At 43.4% G+C, this 20,041-nt stretch overlaps 1 protein-coding gene across 1 annotated transcript; it reads left to right on the top strand.

Moving 5' to 3' along the window:
- The first annotated feature begins 2,884 nt into the window (after window positions 1–2,884).
- LOC125539904 (Regulator of chromosome condensation (RCC1) family protein) lies at window positions 2,885–10,382 on the top strand. Its single transcript, XM_048703442.2, has 16 exons — window positions 2,885–3,219; window positions 4,468–4,529; window positions 4,595–4,662; window positions 4,847–4,968; window positions 5,313–5,418; window positions 5,550–5,601; window positions 5,695–5,812; window positions 5,902–5,932; window positions 6,116–6,139; window positions 6,219–6,343; window positions 7,133–7,214; window positions 7,372–7,494; window positions 7,588–7,641; window positions 7,734–7,803; window positions 8,873–8,906; window positions 9,829–10,382. The coding sequence occupies exons 1-16, from the start codon at window positions 3,036–3,038 to the stop codon at window positions 10,164–10,166; spliced, it is 1,593 nt and encodes a 530-aa protein (XP_048559399.2). The 5' UTR covers window positions 2,885–3,035; the 3' UTR covers window positions 10,167–10,382.
- The last annotated feature ends 9,659 nt before the right edge of the window (window positions 10,383–20,041 follow it).

The following is a 20,041-nucleotide window of genomic DNA, read 5'->3' as shown; positions in this document are numbered from 1 at the left end:
AAACTAATATAAAACTTTTAGATCACTTACAGAGGGAGTAGTAAGTAAATAGGGATAGGTGCAAACACACATTTGACTAAAGTTAAACTTCCAGCGTGTGAAAGCATGTTTGCTTTGTATCCTGTTTAATTTAGCTCTGAACTTGTAAACTTAAATAGGAGAAGGACATATCTCTTTTTGCAAGTAAGAAATCAGGATGACCAAGTTGTATTATATCTATACTAGCACAATGCCATGTGTTGCTACGAAACTGTAATACAAGGAGTTAGGTCACTGGCTTAGGAAATCGTCAAAATATGTTGGCGCCACATGGCCTTTGCGTGTGGTTCGCTATTTTGAAAAGAACAAAAATACAACAAAAGATCACACGTCAGGCATTGGAGAATCTGAAGTGACCATAGTCCTTTACAGACACAACATTTTGAATGTTGAAACATATGAGAAATAGACATTGGTAAGTTGACCCACAAGGGCGTGGATCAGGTAGGAGGACAAGGTCTGTTTCATTTTTGAATTACAATTTGTTCATTCTCTTGTTCTATGATACAAAACTGAAATAACTTGGTTGAAAAAAAAAGGAAAACAATGGCATTATATTGAGTTGGAGTCACATTTTTGCATTTGTTATTTGTGTCATTTATAAGTGTTGGTCTCGCATGAAAGTAGTAGTGTAGTTATTTATTTATGTTAGGTCCCACATGTGAGTAACAATACATTTGTTTATGTATGTTCTTGGAAGGTTGCTATTCTCAATGTGGGTAGAGATGTGTTTGTTTATTGGTGAAGGTTGTTGGTTCCGCATGTGAACTCACCATCAACTCCAACCTTTATAAATAGGAAAGAAATCCGTGCCAAGAGCATCGAAAATGACATGCTAGTTGTAGATGTGAGGCCAATACATTTTACTAAATACGATGATATATTTATTTCAATTAAGGGGTTGTCCCAATTAAGTGCATAATGAGTGATCACCAGAGCAATAATCCGACCATTATTGTCGGTGTTGATCCATACACTATGAGATCGTATGCAAACATAAGCGAGTTGATAGGGGCAAGAAGCTCCTAAGGGCATGTTTGGTTAGCGCCAAGAAATCCTCAAATCCGGCTCCTTAATCTTGCTTCCATCTTCTTGATAAAAATCGTGGATCAGAAGCCAGGAGCTGGGCAGTTGCCGATTACGCCCTAAATTTATGCCATTTTAAGTTTTTGGATCTCAAGGCAACTTTTTTCGTTGTCCCGCCCATTGTAGCAATTCATTGACTGCAACGAAAAAGGTACTAATATAAATTACAGTCTTCTTCATATACTTCGCCCATCCTGGGTTATTAGGCCACTTAGCAAGCGAGTTGTAGACATACTTCCAAGGCCCCCTGTTGGATGCGGGTGTTTGCTTTTCCCTCGACCCTGCCAAGCATGTGCATGACTGGTTGACGTTTCACATGATTCACTACATGCAGAAACATAGCATGCAAAATAAGTCGTTGGTTGTAGAAAAAATCCCGTCACCGGTCATAGCAAAACACCACCCATCACGGATCTAGCAAAAAAAAAAAATCAACACCGCCGATAGCAACAGCCAGATTTGCTGGTTCCAGCATCCACGGTTGTGGTTGCAGCAACAAATGTCGGCGGCAGCGTCGCAACATGGTTGTCGTTGGTTCTAGTTGCCGGTTGCAGCTCTGGTTTAGCCGATTCTAGCATTAAAACTGGTCGGTTGCAACAAAAGTGCAAAACACCAACGTCGTCGCCTGGTGATAGCTACCGTCGGCGCCAGTTGCAGCACTGGACTGACTTGTTGCAGGAAAATGGCCAAAGCTGCCGCCTATGGTAGCTGTCGGTGTCACCGGTTGCGCCTGTTGGTCTGGCCAGTTGCAGAAAAATGGCCAAAGCTGCCGCCTGTGGTAGCTCTGGTCTGGCCAGTTGCAGCAAAACCAGATTTTGGTTCTAGCATCGCCATCCACACAACACTCCCCATGTTGTGTCCCATCTCCGATGAGAGATGGTCGTCAGGGATCAGGGCTGCAGGGCCGAGCGTTGGCCATCGGTGAGAAAGGAAGGAATGGGTGGAGGAAGACCTAGGGAAGGGGGTGTGAGGGTCGCGGTGGCGATGCAGGTGGTGCGGAATGGGATCGATGCTGCCGGGACAGGGGAAGCTGAGCTGCGCTCGAGGAGAAAAAAGAAATGTGCAATGCTGATAATCAAGGGGTGCGCGTTGTTGCTGGCCGCATGATCACGATTGATCGTGAGGCTTGGGACAAGCGCAATCTTCCTTCGGTCGGTCATACGCAAAACATTTGCCAAAATGGTAGGCAATTTAATCACGATTTTTTTTATCATGCCATGTTACATGTTCTCCTTCTTCAACAAAGTAGACATGGTACCTAGTTGTCAGAAAAAAAAAAGCAGACATGATACCCCGCAAAAAAAAAGTCGACATGATCCTCTTCTCTCAAAGAAAAAGAATGATACTAGGTTTTTTTAGCACGTGGTCCCACAAGAAAGAAATCTAGGACAATCAGAAAATTTCGGAACCCATCGCTGCATCACACCACCTGACCAACAAAATTAGTACTAGTACCCAGTTCTACCATCGCGTTGCTCGTCGGCTGAACCCGACACGGGCACCCCACACCACCCAACGGCCCACAAGTCAGCCTCGCATGCCCCACCTAAAAGGAAACCCACAAAGTCGAGCCGCGCCCTCAACCAAAAACACAAATGCTCTCCCACAAACCACGATCAAACCCAATGACCAGTGGCCCCGACAACCGAGCGGTCCCACAGGCCAGCCTCACGCCACGAGCAACCGCACACAAAAACCTCCACGATCGAGCCCCACTGCACTGCGGCTGCGGCGGGATAAATATCTATCCCGCCGCAGAAAAGTGTTTCAGTCGACTCGGGAGGTTGGTGGTATCGTTTTTCGATTTCAAAAACCGCCCTCCTCCGCTTGCCCTTTTCCGCCTGCTCCCCGCCGCATCTAGGGTTTCCGGCCCCCCGAAATCGCCCCGCCCACCGCCGCCGCCGGCGAGAATGTCGGCCAGCGCCGCGCCCGAGAAGGCCGCCGGGTCCGGCGGGGAGCTGCTCTACTGCGGCGCCACCAACTTCGACGCCATCAACCGGAAGCTGGCCAGCGGGATGCAGGGCAACCTCGTCTCCCCGACGCGGCTGCGCTCGCTCATGGGCGTCGACATCGTCTCCGTCGCCTCCGGCTGCAGTGAGCCCCTTCGCCCCTTCCTCCCTCCCTCCCTCACTCCCCGCACTCTGTGACGATTCCGTGGTTTGTTTCTAGAGTGGGGGATGGATGGGGACTGGCGCGCGTCGAAATGTTTCGAGTACGTGGGTTAGCAGCGCCGCACGGGTGTGAAACGAGGGAAGTAGTTATCACGAAAGGAGAATAAAAGAGATGAGGGAACTAGAGTTTGTCTCTAGTTCTGCTAGTTTCACATTCGTGGGTGCTCTGGAGGAGATTATCCTGGAATTCTGCCGTTATGTTAGTTGCTAGCAAGTCGATGCTGCAGGTTGTGCCGCAAGGCCTCCCTGTACCATGATGTGTGTATATATTATATGACATTTTCAGCTAGGAGTCCACTACAGCACGACCAACTGAGCATGCGGTACATGCGCACTGACACAGGCTTGTCAGTGTCAGCTATTGCGTCACCAGTTAACGGCAGCGTGCGGTAACATCACGCAAGATCGAACAGAGTGGAACCGCATCGTGCTGGAAGCTGTTTTTTTTTTCTGAACGTTCGCTCCAGATATTTGTCGTTTCAGCAAACCTTAATGGCATTTGGGATCTTAGAACATGCCCGGATTGCGTGCTGCAGCGAAATAACTCACCTGCCTGAATTTCCTAGGTTGTCTCTGTCTGTATAACCCCCAAATTTATTCCCATTCTCTTCTCTCAACCCTGCTATCTGCCACGCGTTGCTCCCTGATTCCACTGCCTGGCAAGCTCTTCGACTCTTCGTTGACAGCCGTGCAGACCTTGTAGTGCTTATTACATTCCTAATCCTGAGACCGTGACACCTCTGCCTTTTATTAACCTCACAATTCCATCCATAAGTGCCACAGGGAGGTGCCTAACCTAGGTAACTGCAGAAGGGCACGAAATAATTTCCCTCAACACTAACACTGCTTTCTATGCAAGCTTTTCTTGGTTGTCGTTAGCAATCTTGTCAGGCAAAGCAAGGCTTTTGTCGTGATATCAAACAGCCACTCTTGTCTAGCAAGGCCAGGACTAGGTGGATGCTAGCCTGAGAACCAAATGAACCCAGGAATGAGTAAGCGAGGGAGAGAGGCAGGGATTGTTCTCTGGAATTGTTACAGGGTTTCTTCTCTTACCATGACATGTTTGTCTTCTGTCATCCTTAGTTTCAACTGATATCTTATTGTTAGCTTTACATACTTGGGGACCCGACATACCTTGGCACTTTGTTGATGATTTCTTTTATTTTGCCAGCCGCTTGCCATTGTGTTGCTTTGGGTGCTGATGGGCGTTGCTATACATGGGGTCGCAATGAGGTATAAATATAGCTTCATAGTTCATTTTGTTTGATGTGATACTCAGCACTACTCCTTTCTAGCAGAAGGGGCAGTTGGGACATGGGGATACTCTTCAACGTAACCTACCGACTGTTGTTTCTGAACTATCAAAGTAAGATAACTGTGTGCAATACCTATTTCCTTACTTCCATATGAATTTTTTAATAGCTGTGTACTGCATATTTTATTGCTAAATTCACGAACTGAGCAGTTCTAGTCTAGTTGCAACGGTTATAGATGGTAAAGGTTGCCTCAGTATGTGTTTAAATGCTAATGAGCAGTTTTTCGTTGTGCAGATATAAAATAATTAAAGCAAGTGTTGGAAAAAATCATACAGTGGTTGTAACTGATGACGGGAAGTCCTTCGCATTTGGCCACAACAAATTTGGACAGTTGGGGACAGGTTCCCTAAAGAATGGTTGGCACTTCTTTCATTTCTTTGTGGTTGATATGGCATCAGCATTATAAAATTGTTGTGTGAAGAAGTAATCTTTACTTGGGCAATTAGGGTTGTGTCTGCTTGGAGAATGCTTGATATTTGTTTTCTTGAAATTTTTCAACATGCTATCTCTTGTCGAGCCATTAATGATCTAATTTAGTTGTCCCATGCAACCTATTACATCTTACAAATGTGCAAGACATTCCAGGTCTTTTAATTGTTTAGGATGACCGACTAAATTTTAGAATATTATGAGCAGCTTATTTTACCTTTTGGTTCTTACACTACTATTTCTTGTCCCTGTTGTTCTAAAATTGCTGCAGAAATTGAGGCATCGCCAGTGTCCTGTCTTGTGACGGAAGTGACTGGTGTTGCTTGTGGTGCTGATTTTACTGTCTGGTTGTCGTCAGTCGAGGGCTCTACTATACTGTATGTCCTACTGAAATTTGTGAAACTTAAACATCTTGATCTCCTTCCAATTGATTTTTTTTTGGGTTGTAGTTAGCGAGTGATGTTTGTCAGTTTTCTAAGCAGTGTTTCATTCTTCTGTGCTTTTTCAGTACAGCAGGCCTTCCTCAGTATGGCCAACTTGGTCATGGAACCGACAATGAGGTTTATTGCTACCCCGTAAAACAAATCTGTCAATTTTATTATTATCATCATCACCATCATCAAATAATTCTGTTTTGATTCATGCTATTGCAGTACAATACCAAAGATTCGTCAGTAAAGCTATCATATGATCCTCAGCCCCGTCCCAGGGCAATAGCTACATTATCTGAGAAAACTATTGTCAAAGTTGCATGCGGAACAAACCATACAGGTACTTTCTACTCTCTTTATTTTTAATATTTCTTTTGAATCGTGTGGATTAACACTAATCCCCGCACCTTCTTTTTACTTCTATTGCAGTTGCAGTTGATTCGAGTGGCTTTGTTTACACGTATGTTCTTTATCCATCATTTGCTTGACACAGTTAAAACACACTAGTTATGACCTATACTGTAATGTCTAACATATGCTGTTCCAAGTTCCTTCCTTTATTACATACAATTTGTTAAAGTCCTGTTTTCTCTTTTCTTATGCAAATAGTTGTGTTTTACTCTTTTCTTTTTTATTTTGCCAGATGGGGGTATGGCGGATATGGAAGGTAAGATATTCTTGTCATGCATTTGCTATAATCTTGATATATCCAACAATATTCATCTGTCCACTTGCTTATTACATAGGTTGGGCCACAGAGAACAGAAGGACGAGTGGCAACCTCGCCTCGTTGAAATATTTCAAAGGCACAATGTTCTGCCTCCCAATGCTATTCTGTCAGCTGGTTCTGCAAATTGTGCATGCACTGCTGGTATGACATAGCTTTCTGTGACGCACAGAATATTTTATAATGTGTTTTGGTGTATAAATTATTAGGAGTTCATTATTGGCCTTATCACAAAAATATATTAGGAAGGAGCAGTTTTGAGCTTGTAGATGGCCAAGTATTCAGTTATGTTTGTGTAGCACATTGGTTATATGTTGTCTGGATGAGGTGATTGTACAATTATTGATGCATCTCAGGAAAATGGCTTAGGCCAATGGAGTGTGTAATGGAACCTAGCCTTCTGCACACTGATACTGTTCCTCAAGCCTGTCAAATATCATTGTACCAGGAATAGTTTCTGTGATTGCATACATACACTTGGAGGCAGTTAATTGCTTTAGCAGGTTGTTTGTTCCAGTAAGCATTTTCTAGAGCAAGGCTATTCATGAAGTTTTCTGGTCACTATGTTTTGAGCATTCAGCCAAATTGTCCTGTTTTGTGGGCGTATGACTTTATCACTCTGATGGTCAAGTAATTTTCTGAAGTATGGAAGACATGTACATTTTTGTTTGTCTATAAGTTCTCTGCTTGGGTTTAGGTGCATTATAATGTGACGTGCATCTAGTTTCCCATGTGCTTGGGTCTACAGTTATTCAAGTAGTTTCTTCTTCTGCCAGTTAGATGAGATTTCATACCATATACCACTATAAAGGGTTTGTGACAAATATTAATTATATACCTTGAATTCTGCCAACCAGATTGGTGTTGATTATGTTGTACCATTTATAACTGAAACGTTACCATTAACTGTTGATCATTTTGTTTGATTATTAGGCGGGGGGCAGTTGTACATGTGGGGAAAGATGAAGACTACAGGCGATGACACGATGTATCCGAAGCCACTAATGGATTTGAGGTTCCTTACAAACTGTTAATAATTGTGGAATAATATAGTAATGAACAGTGACACCGTTAGCTATATTTTTCTGTTATTTACTATTGCCACATTTGGCTACCTGTTGAAGTAGCATTATCCTCAACCATATGTTTAATTGATATTTTGTTTACTTCAGTGGTTGGAACATCCGCTGCATGGCTTCTGGTACCATGCACCACGTTGTTGGTGCAGATGATTCTTGCATAAGCTGGGGTAATGCCCAATATGGAGAGCTTGGTTATGGTCCTATGGGACAGAAGTATGTGTATTTAAAATGCTGATATTACATGAAATAGTAGCTATTCAAACTTTCAACTGTTAATCTTCTCTTACAAGTTACTGCTATGCGTAGGTCATCTGCGAATCCTAAGAAGGTTGACAGTCTTGAAGGAATGCATGTTACAGGGTAATTAGTAGTTACACTGAATCACTATGTATATCTATTAGCATCTCTTGTTAGTAGTATAGTCAATACTAAGTTGAGAGCACTTTCTGCAGTGTTGGTTGTGGATTTGGACTGTCTCTGATTATTGTGGACAGAGCAAAAGCTGGTGATAAGCTTGATCAGGTAACTATACATGTGTTCATGCATGAACTATTTAACTGCTTGAAGTTACTTAGACTTTAAAATTTAATGTAACATATCATTTGTATTGCTAAAGCTAATCAATAAAACTGGGTTGGATCAGTGAGCAGCTGTACTTCCGGTACTAGCATGTTATAGCATAGTTTTCATATCTAAAACCTCATTTAGTCTGCATCATCTATCAGATGTTATGTGTAACCTTTGGATTCCAGGCATTTCTTTTAGGCATGCAGCCCCTTAGTTGAGCTCTGTTCGATAATATACAACACTCTTCAGCAACTAAAATAGCATATTAGTAATAGATCCAGGTGAACAGTCACATATGTATGCTACATACGATTGAAGTAAAACTAGGAGGTTACAGTGAAACAAATTGTGTCACACACGTCGATCCATTAACATAACACTCCCTCAATTCCTGAAAAGGGGGCATACTTTTTTGTAGGGAAAAAATTATTCCGAAAACATTGGGTTCCCTCCTTTAGTTCCGTGCAATTTTAGTTTCTCTGTGGCCGAACCATTGGGCATCAGCATGCACTCATGATCAGATAAGGGAAAAAGAAAGGCAGCCCTCCCTGTTGCCAGGTGTTGGGATTAAATGCCACATGTATGATTTCCAAGGAAAAAAAAGGCCGCATGCACCATGCCCAGATCTAATACTCCCTTGCATGGAGTGTGCTGGAAGTAAATGCTAGGGCACAACGAGTGGATGCAGCACCTCTAGCAAAAAGTCCAATGGCGATGGTGGCGTTCTAAGTAAGGCTAATTGTGAGGTGTATTAGGGGCAGACCATAAACGGCCACATTACTTCTCGTTGGTCTTTGCAAAACAAAAATTACACCCCTTTTATAGGAATTTAAGGAGTACCTCTTATGGTGTCTTCTTATCCTCCATACTTGTTCTTCATGGGGTCTTTGCCCCTTATGTCTGTTTCCTGTAGTTGTAGTGATTAGAGTAATAATATACTACATATTTGAGCACGTCAACCTCAGAATATGTATCCTTTCATTACCCAGCTAATATATGTGTACATGTTTTGTTTTTGTCTCAGCTGGATATTTATGATGGTGATGCCTCCACCCCAGGTTTGTATTCATCTTATTTTGCTTTACAATGACATCATTGAACATATGCATTGGTCTGCAAGCTTGAAACATGTAATGGGCAAAAGCTAATCCTGGTTTGTTTTGGTTTGATCTGTTACAAAAGAAAGCTTTATCCTCTCTTTTTAAATATATATTCTCCTTTCATGTCAGACAATTAGCTATCTTTTCAAAAACTTATTCTCGGCTTAGTTCTTATTTTTAATTGAGTAAATGTTATCTTGCAATGCTTTTATACCATGAACTCGACAATTGTCTGCTGCATTGATGATATTTAACTTAATTTTATTGTTGCCGTTGCACCGCAATGATGTCAAGCAGCAGCTCTTGGGATATACTCCCTCCGTCCTGTAATATAAGAATGTTTTTGACACTACACTAGTGTCAAAAACGTTCTTATATTATGGGACAGAGGGAGTAGAATTGTATACCTTGATCTCATTAACTGAATAACTTGTTACTTTGCACCTCATTGGGCCAGTGTGTGGCCCTTTTCTAGCAACGTTTGGGTGGTTCATTAGATTTGCCATGATATGGAGCACAAATGCCATGTTAGTCAGTATAACACTAGAAAACAAAACCACATATGTGGTTGTTGCCTGGTTGGTATGATGTTTGACAACACTAGTAGCCTCTGTTGCACTGAATATGCTGTGTTCTGTTTAGCTTAGAGGTTCTTGATTATGCTGGCCAATACTACTATGTTAAGACATTGCTTTCATGTCCAACAATATTTATATTAATGATGTATGTTTGAAGATCAATTTTCATGATGCATAAAACCAAATGAGCTGGTTTATGTTGGAATTGTGCCGACTGCCAAAATACTGTACCCTGCTTACGCGATTACCATCCTGGTGTTTCCTGTATATGCTCATGGATGGTTTTGTACTCTTCTCTGCAGTAGAAGAGACTGTGGAGCCAAAGGTGACCAAGAAGGCGCCTGCTAGCGCTAATTCCAAGTCCAACAAGCGGAAGAAAACCAAGGACCTCTCCGAATCAGAAGAGGAGGACGAGGACGAGGATGATAGCGAAGATGATGAGAATGGTGATGCGAGGGGTGCAAAGGGCAAGCGTGGCCGCAAACCATCGGGCAGGGGCAGAGGCAGGGGAGCCAAGAAGGCTACCCCAGAGCCGAAGTCGTCTGGGAGGGGCAGAGGCCGCCCGAAGAAAACTGAGAGCCTGGCTGAAAGCTCGGGACGAGGTGGGAAGAGGGGCCGAGGCAGACCCCGGAAGTCTTAGACCTCTCCGGCGAGCCTTTTTGGTGAAATCAGGTCAAGCGATATCTAACACCTGATATGATGTGATCCAGCCCGGCCATTCGAGAGTACTCTCTGACTGCCTGCTATTCGAGAGATTTTTTTCCGTGTAGTGGTAATCTTGTGATTGTGAGCCTGTAATGTTAGCATGCGCAACCGTATTATTCATTGGTGACCGTGAGTGAATTTTTCTGCTCAATCGTGTGGAATCCGCTCTGCTTGAGTTGTTGGCTTAATTTTTTCCGATGCTGCTGAGTATATGGAACATCCCGTCATAACTTTTGTCTGAGAAGAAACATCCCGTCAGAATGATTTGAGCCAACCTAATGGAATCCCGCGGTGGTCCTGACAGAAGCAATCTGGGCTGGAATGGGCCTAGAACAAACTTTATTCACCCAGTACATCGAAACAGCGACCAGTTTGGCTCCGGTGTACCCACAAGTGCATTATTTTTTCCGTTGGTATTCGTTTCCTCCTAGTACTGCCACTGTAGTTCGCAGGCCAGCGTACGTACATGTTCTTCAGATCCACCAGTCATATACTTGCACGTTCACAAGAGTTATCTTTGAATGTACTCCTCCTGGTATAAGGGTGGCAATACGCATCCAATGGTACTACAAGAATAGTTTACTGGTACCTCTCTCTACCTCCAAACTGAATTGCCCCTGATAAATAGAGTCGATGAGATGAGGCAGTTGGGAGCATGCGATCAAGTGGTACGAGTAGCAGTAACATGCAGTGTCCCTTCCCCGGGCTTATCCATGTGGCATTGGATGCCCCCTGCGAGGACGACGACAATAAACACGACGGCACTTGCACATATCTATCTATTCAAACGGACGGCCATCCCCCATAAACATATACGGGCGTCCTCGGCAACGTTTCACTGTCCATGTGCGCGCCTACCTCCCACTATAGCAGCATGTAGCGGCGACGTGGAGTGGGCGAGTGGCTTGGTGGCAGCAGCGGCATGTGGGCGCGTATCAGGGTACGTACCAGAGGACACCATTGACCATGAGGCTGCTGGCCTGCTGCCATGGTAGATTCCGAGCTAAATTGTCTGCCCATGGCATCAAGTCCTGAACGTGCGTGGGTTGGACTTACGAGGAGGATTCTTCGGTGCTCATTGGTTTTGGAGCCTTATTACCAGTAGAGTACCATCTTCAGTTGATGCAGAAACCTGAAGATGCTTCTTGCTGCCTGCTGCTAAGTGCTAACAAAATCATGGGTAGTACATAAGTCACATGACACGCTGACTTGGGCAGTAAAATTGTCCGACCGGTCTTACGGGGAACTCGAAAGATTCTGAGCGCTCTACTCTACGGATTGACCCGGCTGATTCCCCCTAAGCCACCGGTATTTTTTTTTTGTGTGAAATATAGTAGAGACACGCTTGTTCACAAACACGTATACACACTCACCCTTATGAACACACACAAGCCACTGAAATTCGCAGTTGTGGGCATTTACATGGCAAAGTTATGATCAAAATCCTGAACACTGCTAAAGAAAAGAAAAATGTCAGCCTGAAAACCATGCCAATATATCTAAAACAGTTCGACCAACACAAGAGAACCACTTCTTCTTCTTCAACACATCATAGTACAGATTAATTTCGGCTATCTTGTCTTAATCGTCGTCGCTTGTTCATGTACTCTAGGCCACAGTCTGTCGCCTCGACCGGTAGACAAGGCAACCAATGGTCATGTCGAGACAGAGTGTACTGTGCTTAACTCCTATCCGTTGCTTGCCGCATTGTGGCTAAGGCATCTTTACCTGCTTGAGTATCTTGTAGCTAGAGTGTGGTTTATCAGGCTGGGAATGTGCTGCCAAAACGACATGCAACCCACCAAGATGCGAGATGTGTATCACACAAAATATGTAGTGACAAATGCAACTGAGAGAAAGTCTAAAGGAACACTGGGCGTAAAACTGCATGTTGTGACATGGAACACAGGAAGATAATTGTAAAAAAGAAAAAACATAATAAGCGAGTGGTTAGCCAATTGCCATGCTTATGTTTCAGAGCAAGTATTTCAGTCCAAATATCCTTATAATTCAGTTCATGGAGTATAATGAAACTGGAATGTAAGGATATTTAGAAGGAAGTTAACTGGTAAATGAAATTAAGAGGGCGATTAACCAATTACTACTATGCATCTAAGATGGTAATTAGTGTGTGGGTAATTATTGGGGTGTGAGGTTCCAACTATTCTTTCATCAAATGTCAACCTGAAAACCATGTCAATATATGAAACAACTCAACCAATACAAGACAACAACTTCTTTCAACACATCACACAAACTAAATTCGGCTATCTTGTCCTAATCACCATTACTTGTCCATAGGCTCTAATCTACAGTCTGTCTTCCACTAGACAAGAATCAACGGTCATGTCAAGGCAGAGTGTAGTTATGCTTAACAAAAAAACCATCCGTTGCTTACCGCATTGTAGCTAGCTATGCAGCTTGAGCATCTTGTATTCTTCTAGAGTCAATCCGCAATGAATAAATGTTTGCCAAGTCACCAAGACCTCTGCTATTTAAACATGCCATTCATCAGGAAATAATGGGAGATTTAGACATTTTGGCCCTCTTAGAGGACTTTTGACCTTTTTTCGAACGGGAGGCTTTAGACTTACGTCTGGATGCTGTAAGTTCATGCAATGAACTAAGCCCAGGTTGATCCAAGCCTACGTCCGAAACCTCTCCCACTACATGAGCTAGGAGCTGACCATCTACCGTGGCATGCAGCTCTCCTCATCTAGATGAGAGGGAGTGTGTCTGCGAGGAACCAATGGAGTAACCTTTAACCGGTTATACTCCATACGTCCCAAAGCATTAGTCGGAGCAGAAATTTCCTTCTCATTACTACCTACACTAACACCAACATTATTTAGATTTGAAGCAATTGTAGTAGCAGAGAAGGATAAAAAGGATTTGGATGATGACATTATACCTGTATTGTTGAGGTTATGCACTGCTTTACGACGCATTGCCTTGGCCAAGGAGTCCTCATTCGTATCCGACCTCCCATCCCCGGCTCCATCGACAGCTAAGCACGCGAGGCATACATCGGTGGTAGTACATAAGTCACATGACATGCAGAATTGGGCAGTAAAATTGTCCGATCGGTCTTACGAGGAACTCAAAAGATTCTAATCGTTCTACAGATTGACCTGGCTGATTCCCCCTAAGCCACCGACTTTTTTTTTTGTGAAATATAGTACAATAGCTTAGAGACGCAGATGTTCACAAACATGTATATACCGCTCATCCTTATGAACACACATAATGACACAAACCACTGACATTTGCAGTTGTCGCATAGGGACACTTACGTGGAAAGTTACGATCAAAGTGGCGGCCTGAAATCTTGGACACTGCTAAAGAAAAGAAAATTGTGAGCCTGAAACCATGCCAACATCTAAAACAATTCTACCAACAAAAGAGAACCACTTCTTGTTTTTCACCGCGTCATAGTACAGATTAATTTTGGCTATCTTGTCTTGATCACCATTGCTTGTTCATGTACTCTAGGCTACAGTCTGTCGCCTTGCCCGGTAGATAAGGTACCCATTACCCAACGGTCATGTCAAGAGAATGTAGCGTGCTTAACCTCCATCCGTTGCTTGCCGCATTGTGGCTAAGGCATAGCCTTGCTAGCTTGAGCCTCTTGTGGCTAGGGTGGGGTTTATCAGGATGGATTGTGTTGTCAAAACAATATGCAACTGACCCAGATGTGAGAGGATATTTAGAGGGAAGTTAACCGAAAATGCCAAACGGAGACCGAGCTCCATGAAGGCCTTTATTTGAAAACTTCAAAATTCAAACTTTTCAGTTTCAAAAAATTCTGAAAATAAATACACATATACCTAGATACATAATGTACACGTGTGCAAATTTTTAGTTCGAAATGCAATAAAATGTGAGGTACACAAAAAAGACAAATCTGAGGCTTTTTAGCATATGTACTGTTCATCTTTAAAGTCCATGAATTTGTTTTTTTTGTGCAGCTCACAATTCAAGGTATTTCATCCTAAAAAATTTCACACATACACTTTACATCCTTGCATACATGTCTAATTTTTTTCAGAATTTTTTAAACCCAAATTTGTGAATTTTGAATTTTTCAAAATAAAGGGCTCCATGGAGCTCGGTCTCCAAAATGCCCTACTCGATGTTAACTGGCAAACAAAATAAGAGAGCGATTATCCGAGTCAGGTGATGCTAAAGGATGGATTAAAAAAACTCATGGATGCTATCTCCGTGAGATGGTAATTAGTGTGTGGGCAATTATGGGGTGTGAGGTTCCAACTTTTTTTTTCAGGCATAGTTAATGATAGAAGTGTCAGCTTGAAAACCATGTCAATATAGTACTTGTATAAAATAACTCAACCAACACAAGACAACAACTTCTTTCAACGCATCACACAAACAAGATTCGGCTATCTTGTCCTAATCACCATTACTTGTCCACAGGCTCTAATCTACAGTCTGTCTTCCACTAGACAAGACTCAACGGTCATGTCAAGACAGAGTGTAGTATGCTTAACAAAAACCCCATCCGTTGCTTACCGCATTGTAGCTAGCTACGCAGCACGAGCATCTTCTATTCTTCTAGCTAGGGTGTGGTTCATCATGCTGGAATGTGTTGTCAAAACAATTAGTAGGTGACACAGATAAGAAAAGCCACACACACACAGAGAGATGGTGCTGCCCTAGCTAACTGAAAAGAAAAAAAACGAGAATCTGAACAGCAACCATACTACTAGTAGTACGGTTAGGTGGAGCCTCGTTGTCTTTGCAAGAGAAAAGAAGGAGGGGAGAGGTGGAGTCTCCTTGTCCTCAATCGTGCTAGTAGTCATTGAGGCAAAAGTCTCTCACGGATTAGGGCTACCCAGCTAACCCTTGTCATTTTCAGTTTTTTCCACCTCTCTAAGATTCCTAGATGCTAAGCTACCTTGTGATTTGCTGCTTCTTCTGCTCCAGCCATTTAATTGTTTGTTTGTTTGTTTGTTGTTCCCTTGCCTTGCAATGGAGCAAAGCCAAAGAGTGGTGGCATCATCTTGATTAGAACGTGTATGTGTTAGGATTGCATGTACTTGTTTCATTGATGTGCATCACCTTTAGGGTATGGTTTTGAATTTCAGTTTCAGAACTATTTCAGCAGTAGCCAAGATCACTGAAATTTAGTGATTTTGGTTTTCATTTCGGCCAAAGGACCGAAAAATTCCGCCTAAATTTTATTGAAATCCAACCAAAAATTGTTGAAAATTCAAAAGATAATTTTAAAAATATTAAATTTGTGTGTGCTACCAAAATTGCTGAAATGTTTTGACTGAAAGGCAAATATTTCAGATGAAATTACACCGAACTGAAAAACATGGCTTTAGACCAAATTGCCTTCAGCATCATATCATTAACTGAGCTGAATTAATTTCTACCGTTCATTGTTTGAATAGACTAAAGTGGGTTCATGGATGAGGTTGTACTGACGACAAAAACGGGATCAAGAACTGATAAGTTCGGTTGTTGTTGCGTTAGCATGAATGTCTGTGTCGGATTAGCTGGCTCTCCAGGTTTAGTTTCATGAAAAACGCATGAAGCATTCAATTGTTTCCCTACAATCGTATATAAATGAATGAATAAGATGCCCAGTAGCTACCTAGAGACAGTTAATTAGCTGTAGCATGCAAAAACAAACCTTCTCAACCAACATACACCACTCTCCACCTAAACCTCTTGTCCTACAACTAGGCCTCCCTGACGAACTGGCAAATCCGATTTGAAATGGAAGTTCGATCTCTCTTTAGCTACCACTACTGTTTAATTAGCCACCTTCTCGATCACTTTCTGTTAAGCCATCATTTCCACTGAAAGTATCTTCTGAAGACATCATTAACTAATTGTTTGAAGCTGTACCCAAAAATGTTAATAAGTTGTCCCAAGAATTATCGTGATACGACCTTTTACGAAATAATTCGTCAAGTACATAACGTAGCATATAATTAAATCGGAATTTTTCTCTTGGGCCCAGCATCAGGAAGGCTTTGGTACTGCTTTGGTAGGTAGGGAGGTAGACACATGCATCCCAGATGAGCATACATCTGCCCTCCTAACAAATGACAAGCCCCCAAATAATTGCACTTCATACTTGTATTCTTCCTCTTAATCCACCCTTTTATTATTTCCATCACCATATTCATTAGGATAATATCGCCGTCCCATCGCTGCCATCAAGGATCCAGATCAGTGCGTCGTACTATAAGCACAGTACAGCTCGCTAAGATGAGGACCGGGTTTAATTAGCCCACAGGCCAATAGTAAAACCGTTCATACATGTGCATCGGTTGTTGGTTGATGGTAGTGGTACTACATGGTAGTCCTGATCACAGTTATGTTCATATATATGGAAATTCTGCACCTACTCCCAGGCATCAAACCGTCCATCTGCCTCTCCTGTTCCTCCTGATGCGTCGACCATAAATTGTTCCTCCAATTCTCATTACTTATATGCTCTTCTAGGACGAACATAATAATAATCATGTGTGTGTGGGTACTGTCCAGATGGGTAGGGCTGATAATAGCCGGGGAACCCACTGCCACTGGATCTCTTTCTGGGATCAGAGATGGCAAGTGGCCACTCTGATCCACTCCCCTATAGATGGCCCTGTGCTGTGTTGTGCCCCTCAGACCTGAATCTCTTTTTCCTCCACAAGCAACATGGAGTGGCCTGTCACTGCCTCCTCCCCCAGCTCTCTCTGACAGTGACACCCTGCTTGGCCACTGATTAATCACCTTGTGCCAGTAACCACCTTGTATTGGGACTGATTAGCCAGTTAACCACCCTCAAGTCGGACTGATTAATCGATTAACCACCTCTGATTAGGCTAAGACAAGCTAGCAACCACAGCGAACCTAGACCTAATCATGGCCCATCTGACGCGATTTGGGCTTTCTAATCTGGTCCATCCATGCATGCATGAGCAATGGAGCATGGCATGCCGTGAGATCCCCGCGGCTCCAATCACTGTCGTGTGCTTCTGAAACAAGCAACCAATTGCACTGATCTGCAAAGAGGAAAACAAAAGAGAAAGGAGAAAGAAAGGTGGTGGTGTGCCCCTTTGAATTGTGCTGGAAATGCACGAGCATGCCGACCTTTGTCATCCATGGAAGATGTGCTCGCTGCTTTATCTCCTTCTTGCTTTGAATTCCCGTGGTTTAACAAATGGGGAAGAGGGTGAGGGGACAGCGACCTTTGGCTTCCCTAGCTTATTTTCTTTGCGCAGCTCACCGGGCTAGTGAAAGTTGAGACATCTACGTCTGATCTTGATCCGGATCACAAGAAACGCCTTCTTTCCCATCCACTTAATTACTTTCTAGTTCTCAATTAGTATGTTTGCTGGCACAAATCTATGGTCATAACCACTCATATCAGCTGTTGACCTGCTAATTAGGAGGACCGTCAAGTACGAAACCACAGAAAAGAAATTCATTTTGATGATGAAAACAAGAAAGTACTTGTACTACTGCTATTAACAGCGTTGCTCCAGAATCATGGCTGATTGTGCCTTCGGATTTTGGTCGTCTCTCGCTCTAGATCTACACCTGCTGGTTGTCGTCCTTCTTTTCTTTTTCTCCTTTCGCGCCGAGACCTTTTAATTAGTTTATTGAGTGCTTCCTTCCTAAAAAAATATAAAAGCGTTTAGATCGCTGCTTTCGCTCTTGTATTTCTTCACGGAAGGAGTACTCACGTGTTGCTGTACCATTTCTGCATGCCAAAAAGCACCCAGGTGTTTGCATGCATCTGGTTGCTGATTATTAATTAGCTAGGTAATTAGTAAGACGAGACGGTGTTTAAGTTTATTTAATAGGGAGATCAGAGAGGAGGCAGAAGAAGATGCTTGACGGAAAGGTCTCTTGTACTGGTGGTACAAAGTGAAGGATAGTGTCTTCTTTTATTATATTTTTTGAATGGAAGTGAAAGATAGTGTCATTGCTACTTCTTTTTTCTTGAGCAAATAGTGTCGTTGCTACTGCACGTGGCTGTAACGTGCAATCCTCAGCCCACCACGAGAGAAGGGTGGTAATTGACTGACGTGTCGGATTTTATACCAAAAGCAGGCACGTGCTCCGTGGGGCCCATGGTCAGACTAGAAGCAAGGTGGCCCACATTGTCCAGGCTCACATGCACTTGTGTGGATTATACTTTGCCACTTAAAAGCCCTAAAATGACTTAAAAACCCTAAAATAACTAAAACTAAACTAGATCCAGAGCTGGAACAAAACTCTTAGAGCATCTATAACCAGACCCCACATATCCACCCCAAACGACCGGGCGGGCTGCCTCACTGACCGGACAAAAAAAACGCATTCAATCGGACCTCGCAAATGTGGCCCAAAAGTTTGGACTAACCGGCGCTCCCCATGCTCAGTTCATATTTGGGACGGATATGGGGACGCCCGAGCGTCAGCTCCTCTCAAAATTGACTTCTCTGCCTCCTCTTCGACTGAAACCCTTCCACCCCGTCCTCCATTTCACGCCACAGTGCAGCCGCCCACCTTCTCCCGTGCTCGCCATCCTCATTCCCTATTGCGGACAACCCTGTCTGCCGCCATGGCCACAGATGATTCCTCGGCGGAACCGGTAAGCCTCCCCAACCTGGCGGCTCATTGCAAGGCGGAGAACCTTGCCCAGAAGGAGCATCGCCGGTGGCAGCGCGAGCATGAGGCGGCCGGTCCTGAGATGCCTTTCGTCCCAGTTGCTGAGGACACGAACTTTGCCGCAACAACCACCAATCAGGAGGTCGTGGCCGCGGGAACAAACAACATGTCATCGGAGTCTGACTCCGTTCCGCTCTCCCAGTGGATGGGGCATCCTGAATTTGAGATTCTTGCAAGCCGTCCTTGACCTGTACACGATAGTGGACTCGTCGCAACTCCAAATGCATCGGGCGGCGTCGGGCAATGTCGGCTCAGGGCATGCCCGCAACCTGTTTGATGGAATGCCCGACCAATACCCGGTACAATCTTTGCCCCTTTCCTACTTGCATAGTACAATCTTTGCCCCTTTCTTACTTGCATTCATTAATTCCTTTGTTGCGCATACCATCGGATCAAACTTGTAGGACGATAGTTAAATATAGGAACAAATATTGTATGACATGATAAATGATGGTCAAGAGTCTTTTCAGTTTACCATGAAGGATACCAATTCCTCGGTGTTTGAATTTGGGCAAACATCACACACTAAAAGGAAGAAGAAAGTTGGTGCAAAAGTAGTCGGCATTCACACAATTTGAAGATGTTCCGCTGTGTGAAAGTTGGTGTAACACGAGCATGCACCAAATATGTGGAACTGAGCAAAAAGGCGAGAAATATTGGGAAAAAACTCATAAACTTTACCATGAGCAAAGACACTATGTGAAGCCACACCCAATCATTACGAACCGTGTCCCATGTTATCTCCAACATAGATGGTAACTCATCCAAGAGGCCATGAGAAAAATTGTTGGTTATCTTAAAGAAGTTTTTGTCCAGAACCAAAGCGGCATCGGAGTTCAAACCCATGAAACTTTGGCGGCGACATTGTACAATCAAGTAGAGAAGAAGGCATTCACTTTTTGACACTGTTGGATGAAATTAACTAGGAAACCTAAGTGCAGACCATCCTTAATGATATTGAAAATGACACGAACAAGATGAAGAAAAACGATGGGTCTAGTTCTGTTCGTTCAATTGGATTGTATGAGGAGGAAGAAGAAAATGATGGGGCAGGCATGCGAGTAACCATGCCCAAGAGAAACCGGCAAGTGATGAGGAACAAGTGAGAGAAGCATAGGCCACTCGGATGGG

This window comes from Triticum urartu, chromosome 2A (assembly GCF_056163025.1).
Source record: "Triticum urartu cultivar PI428250 chromosome 2A, HENAU_Tu73, whole genome shotgun sequence".
Taxonomy (NCBI): domain Eukaryota; kingdom Viridiplantae; phylum Streptophyta; class Magnoliopsida; order Poales; family Poaceae; genus Triticum; species Triticum urartu.
Note: the sequence above shows the minus strand (reverse complement) of the source record. Positions and strands in the feature narration are given on the sequence as shown.